The sequence below is a fragment of the Sus scrofa genome, chromosome 9, assembly GCF_000003025.6.
Source record: "Sus scrofa isolate TJ Tabasco breed Duroc chromosome 9, Sscrofa11.1, whole genome shotgun sequence".
Classification (NCBI taxonomy): domain Eukaryota; kingdom Metazoa; phylum Chordata; class Mammalia; order Artiodactyla; family Suidae; genus Sus; species Sus scrofa.
Window position 1 is genome coordinate 6,684,331 of NC_010451.4, and position 6,198 is coordinate 6,690,528.

General features: G+C 56.3%; 1 protein-coding gene across 23 annotated transcripts; it reads right to left on the minus strand.

Moving 5' to 3' along the window:
* ANAPC15 (anaphase promoting complex subunit 15) lies at positions 1,604 to 5,583 on the minus strand. 23 transcript variants are annotated; one of them, XM_021062469.1, is made up of 7 exons: positions 4,877 to 4,926; positions 3,813 to 3,896; positions 3,653 to 3,734; positions 3,385 to 3,509; positions 2,561 to 2,620; positions 2,102 to 2,239; positions 1,608 to 1,935 (listed from the first exon to the last, which is right to left on the minus strand). In XM_021062469.1, the coding sequence occupies exons 4-7, from the start codon at positions 3,502 to 3,504 to the stop codon at positions 1,888 to 1,890; spliced, it is 366 nt and encodes a 121-aa protein (XP_020918128.1). In that variant the 5' UTR covers positions 3,505 to 3,509; positions 3,653 to 3,734; positions 3,813 to 3,896; positions 4,877 to 4,926; the 3' UTR covers positions 1,608 to 1,887. The 23 variants fall into 23 exon arrangements, with proteins under 23 accessions (XP_020918124.1, XP_005653735.1, XP_020918122.1 ...); XM_005653680.3 differs by lacking the exon at positions 4,877 to 4,926 and adding an exon at positions 4,524 to 4,641; XM_021062465.1 differs by lacking the exons at positions 3,653 to 3,734; positions 4,877 to 4,926 and adding an exon at positions 4,524 to 4,641 and having other exon boundaries at positions 1,604 to 1,947; positions 3,385 to 3,514.

Consider the following 6,198-nt stretch of genomic DNA (forward strand, 5'->3'; position numbering starts at 1 on the left):
GCCCTGCCTGTGCGCTGGAGCTGGGCACCTACTGCGGGTACTCCACGCTGCTTATTGCCCGTGCGCTGCCCCCTGGGGGCCGCCTTCTCACGGTGGAGCGGGATCCACGCACAGCAGTGGTGGCTGAAAAACTCATCCGCCTCGCTGGCTTCGACGAGCACACGGTCAGCCCCCACCTCCTCGACCCTGGTCTCTTTCCTGCCACCCCCGGCCTGGCCCCAGACTCCCTCCCCCGGGTAGTTGAGGACAGAGGAAGTCTCACCTAGTGGAAGCACACAGCTCCATGTAGGGAACTGGGACCCTGGGAAGATAAGAGCTCTTGTCCTCCTGCTCCAAGTCATTGGTACAAAGCTGCTGCTGGATGACAGGGCAGCAGCTAAGAGGGAAGTCTCTGGAGGCCTGCAGATCTGGGCCCAGGCCTTAGCTTGCCTCTTGTCAGCTGTGTGATCTTGGGCAAAGCACACGTGCTCTGCACCTCGGCTCCGTCATGGCAGAATGGAAACCACAGTGGAGGTTCTAACTCCGTGAGTGCTGAGGCCAGAGAACACGTGAGAACCCGGGTGGGGACTGAGGCCAGGGCCTGGCACAGAGTAAGCCAGACCCTGGCGGGGTCTGGTGTGGGAGAACAAACCCTCCCACCCTCACCGCCAGCTCCTCGCACCCCCACAGGTAGAGCTCATAGTGGGAAGATCGGAGGAGGTGATCCCGCGCCTGCGAACCCAGTACCGGCTGAGTCGGGCTGACCTGGTGCTCCTGGCACACCGGCCCCGATGTTACTTGCGGGACCTGCAGCTGCTGGAGGCCCATGCCCTGCTGCCAGCTGGTGCCACTGTGCTGGCTGACCGCGTGCTCTTCCCTGGCGCACCCCGCTTCCTGCAGTATGCCAAGAGCTGTGGCCGCTACCGCTGCCGCCTCCACCACGCTGGCCTCCCCGACTTCCCTGCCATCAAGGACGGCATAGCCCAGCTCACCTACGCAGGGCCTGGCTGAGGTCCTGCCCGGGTGGGAACTTACTGCCTGCCTCTCCCACCCCAACCAAGCAAGGTCCTCAGAACATCCCCCTGGCTCCCCACAGTGGACTGGCCCACGCTGGGCTCAGGGCTAAGCAGGCTCTCCTGCCTCTGCCCTACTCTGGCTCCACCTTAATCTGAGGCCACAAGTTCTGTCAGGCTGCTTGAGCCCTGGTCCCCCGCCTTCCAGTCCAGAGCTGTGGATTAACAGGCAGGAGCCTTGAGCCCCCATCCCAGCCCTATCACTGCTCACTCTGAGGTTTAATCTGTTCTTTTAACACCACGGAGGCTGAGCTCCAGGGGCCTCCCGGTTCGGGCCTCAGATAGACCACCCCTTCCCAGCTTCCTAGTCCAAGCATCCAGGGTGGGACCAGAGGAAACAGTCAGCACTGGGTCAGAGGCCCTGCGGGAATGGCTAGGCGCAGGCCGGGCCAGGGGAAATGGCAGTGGAGCCTGGGCCCACGGCCAGGGCTAGGCTGGCCTTCCCTAGTCCCAGCCCACATCTGCCTGAAGTCCCTGGAGTACCCTCTCCCCAAAGCTCAAGAAAAGACATTAGACTCCTCTGGGCCCCACCCAGAAATAGAGAACAGACATGGGGGAAAAATCAGTACTGTGTCTTTATTAAAGAATTAGAAAGAAACTAGATCAGCAACCAAGGGGTGAGGTGCTGGCCAGAACGGTGGGGTGGCTCAGGCCTTGGGGATTCAAGGGCAAACGGATGGCCTAGGAGGGGCCACGGAGGCCAGGTCCTGCAGCAGCTGAGAAGGCACCCAAGGGTGAGCTTTCCAGCCCTGGGGGTGATCGGCTGGTTCTGCAGGGGGTCCAGGGCGGGGTGGGCTGACCTGGAATCTCCCTGAGACCACTCTGCCTTGTCTACCTAGATCATCCACTGGTCCTGATCCTGTTCATTGCCTTCCATGTCCACCTGGAGAGGAGGCTGGGTGTGGGTGGGGAGGGGCCTCAGCCACCCGGCCAGCCCCATCCCAGACCCTGCCCTTGGCTGGACCCAGGGTCTCGGTACCCACTGGCTGCCAATTCAGTCCGGGGTCAGGTTCCAGGAACAGAGGCCCCCCCCCGACACCCGGGCCTACCTCATTGACCTCTCCGTCATCAGGTGACTCGTTGTAGTCGTTCATCTCATCCATGTCCTGCATGTCCTCGTCGTCCTCTGAGTCCTCCTCGCTGTCCTCATCATCGTCTTCATCTTCCTCTTCCTCGTCGTCGTAGTGCTGCGGAGGCGGGGAGAGCCTGAAGGTTCCTCAGGTCTGCCTGGGCCCGCTCAAGGACTGGCCCACGTGGAGCCTCTCTCTGGGGCCAAGGAATGAGCGCCACTCCCCGGTCCCGTCCCACGTGACTCTAGCAGGCTGGTGCACGCTCTGCAAGACCTCAGCGCTAAGCCCTGTGTCCAGCCCGGCTACCTCACCTTTCTGACCCCCACCCAGAACCGAGGACCACGACTGCTCTGGAGTCAGAGGCCGGACCTTCAGACTTAGAGCAGATCCTTCATTCCTCTGGGCCCCACAGAGGCCCCACCTGCTGGAGCCACTCACCTCTGAGGCCGGCTTGCCGATAGGTACCAGGTTGTTGTCTTTCTCTGCGATGCTCTGGAGCTGTGGCCGAAGAGGGAGGAGAGCAAGGCCAGGGCCCAAGCAGGGCAGGTCAGGGGCATGGGACGGTCCCTCCCTGCTCCCAAGACCCCTAAGGGTAGAGGAGAAGCTTCCTTCCAATTTTCAGGAAGATTCAATCCGTTTCTCGCCTGACATCTGCCACTTACTTAAGAACTTGATCCAACTACATAACCTCTTTGGGCCTTGGTTTCCTGATAAGATGATTGTGAGGATGAAGTGAGACTATCAGCCTAGAACGTATCATTGCCTAGATCCTCAATAAACAGTCAGAATGATTATTTCCGGAGTTCCCATCATAGCTCAATGGAAACAAACCTGACTAGTAGCCATGAGGACGTGGGTTTGATCCCTGGCCCTGCTCAGTGGGTAAAGGATCCAGTGTTGCCATAAGCTGTGGTATAGGTTGCAGACAAGGCTCGGATCTGGTGTGGCTGTGGCATAGGCTGGTGGCTAAAGCTGCAATTAGACCTCTAGCCTGGGAACCTCCACAGGCCGCAGGTGCCGCCCTAAAAAGACAAAAAAAGAGATGATAGCCTATGCTATAGGGGAAAGAGCCTGGGCTCGTCTGGCCTAGAGGTCCCATGGTCCCCGGCAAATTAGGGTGTCACAAGGAGGACAACCTAGGCCCTCAGCTCTCAGCCGGATTCTTCCCAGCTCAGGGCAAAAAGTCTGCACAGGGCAGGTCTCCAAAGTAAGGCTGGGTCATGGCCAGTGAAGCTCCCCTGCTGGGCTAGATCCTCACTCACCCAGGCCTGATGCTGCTGTTCTTGTTGCTGCAGCTCCGTCTCCTCCACACAGGGTCGATCCAGATTAAACCAGAGTGTCTCAGTCACACGGGGGAAGAGTGAGGGGAACAAGGTGGACATGGCTCCTAGACTGAGGGACAGGGTCAGGTGAATTGAGCTCTCGGATGTGTTTGGTTTTTGACCGTCATTTGGTTAGTTTGATTTGGGGATGGGGTGCCTTTGGGAAGGTAGCAAGAAAAAAGCCTCTCCTTGAGGGAATCAGACAGACCTCGGTTTGAATGCTGGCTCCACTACTAGCTGTTTGACCTTGGCTACGTCACTTAACCTCTCTGAGCCTCAGACACCATCCTCTGTAAGACAGGGACGATAATGATCATACCACCTTCACAGTTATTCTGATAACTAAGTCTTTACTAGAAAGTACTTACAGTATTTATAGGCTGTTCAAAGGAGGGAGGAGAATGGAAGCCACATGTGGAGGAATCCAGAATGCAGACTGGCATCACAAAATTCTACAGAATCGAAGATGGCAGAGCTCTGCTTGATCTTTACCTCCTCCAGACAGAGACCTACTTTCTGCTCCTCTCTGATGTTCCACGCCATACCCATCCAGTGTCAGAAATGTAGGACACTAACCACCTCCTAAACCACAGCCGAATGGTGGTATAGCTCAGCAAGACATTCTAAATGCCTGAGTAATGGATAAATAAGTAGGTGGAAGATCAAACGGATAAACTAGCATCTGAGCGAGAGAACAAGTAAATTCAGCTCAGATTAAGCAGCTGGGAGGGCTGACCAGGAAGGTCCCAGAGAATCTGAATTAGAACCTTTCAGCTCACAGGAAAACTTAGGCCCAGTGACAGGCCAACAACCAGCTTTAGGTCCCAGTGATTTGGGGCATAGAACTTTTTGGGGAGATCCAGGCCGGACACTAGACATGACCAGGAGAAAAGGACCTACGTCTAATTCTGCTTTTGCCCTAAGTTATTTGACTGATCCGGGGCCAGCCGCTGCCCCTCCGTGGACCTCGGCTGCCCGGCCCCTTTAACACGGCCCACGGAACCCACGCTCCCGTTCCTCAGGTACCAAAGGGCCAGAGAGCTCGGCTCCTTAAACCCAAACCCTCGCCGCCAAACTACCAGCCATTCTTTGTTTGTTATGATAATAACCGCGGAGTTGACCAACAGGGAGAAGACAGGGGCGGGATTCGACCAGGTATTTGCACCTATAGGGTTAATCACTAAATTGAAGAAACCCCGTGACCTGGAAGAACTGTTGAGTGACAGGAAGTGACACCAATGAGTGGCGGATCGGTGTGACGGGGTGGGGCTTAACCGCGAGAAAGCGGCCAATGAGCTGGAGCTCTTTAATGTTAACGGGAGTGTGAACAGCGAGCTCCTGAGGAGGTGGGTGCGGTGAACAGAGTTTCTCTGGAGGAGGGAGGAAAGAAGGGGTAAGGAGACAGCAGCCGCAGCCTTCCTTCTGTACTTACCGCGCCGGGAGGCGGCAGCCGGCGGCAACCCGGAAGCACTTCTCTTTGCCAGAGCGGAAGAACCCGCCAGAACTCGGGACACACCGCACGCATGCGTCTTTGGTCTTCTTTTGTTTTCTCTCTCCCGCCCACCAGACGGGAAGTGACGCTCACACGTTAGTCACGTGTTGGGCCGACCTTTGGCGAGCCGCTGCATGGCCCCGCCTTCAGCCTCAGCCAATCGGCTTCTTCGTCTCGGCCCCGCCCCGTCTGGCTTCAGGCGGTATTTGCAATGCAAAACTTCATGAAAAACAGCTGGCGGCCTCCAGCGTTAGGAATGGCACATTTTCCGGCTGCGTCCCAAGAAATTTAGTCCGCTTCTACCCCGGAGTCGCTAAGTGGTTTTATCCCCCACCTGTCTAGCTGCTCTCGCCCTCAGTTTCCTGTTGGGCGCATACATTCATACACGTATGCCTTCACCAGAAATACTTGAGTCCCTATTATATTCAATATTCCAGGCCCTCCTGGAAGCTGGAGATAAATCTAGGAACATGGTCTCTTCCCTCAAAGACCTCTGCAGTTAGTCTGTAGTCTGCAGCCCTGTAGTGGACTCACCATTCCCTTAAGATTGCCTGTCCAAGGAGTTCCCATTATGGCTCAGTGGAAGTGAACCCAGCTAGTATCCATGAGGATTCGCGTTGGATCCCTGCCCTCGCTCAGTGGGTGAAGGATCTGGTGTTACTGTGAGCTGTGGTGAGCTGGGATCCTGCATTGCTGTGGCTGTGCTGTAGGCTGGCATTGGTAGCTCCCATCTTACCCCTAGCCTGGGAACTTTGCTCTGCATCAGTGGCCCTAAAAAGCAAAAACAAAAGATTGCCTGTCCAGTTCTGCATTGGAGATTTTGTAAGGGACTGAGTGATTACTCAATCTTAGGGTCAGCATTCTGCTACTGAGACATTCAGCTGCCCTCTCCAGGCCTGGGCCAAATATGTTTAGTGGTCAGCCCTGGCACATCACTCCCACCTTCTGTTCTGTAGAGACTTCTGACTCAGCTTCCCAGTGAGCATGCCCTTCAGACCTGCTGATGCCTTCAAGCAGCAAAGTCCTTCAAATCTAACCCTTGTTAAATTCCATCACCCCCAAGACTCTGTCTCTTTTTTTTTTTTGCCTTTTGTCTTTTTAGGGCCACACCCACGGCATATGGAGCTTCCCAGGCTAGGGGTCTAATCGGAGCTGTAGCCACCGGCCTACGCCAGAGCCACAGTAACGCCAGATCCAAGCCGCTTCTGCGACCTACACTACAGTTCATGGCAACGCCAGATCCTTAACCCACTGAGCGAGGT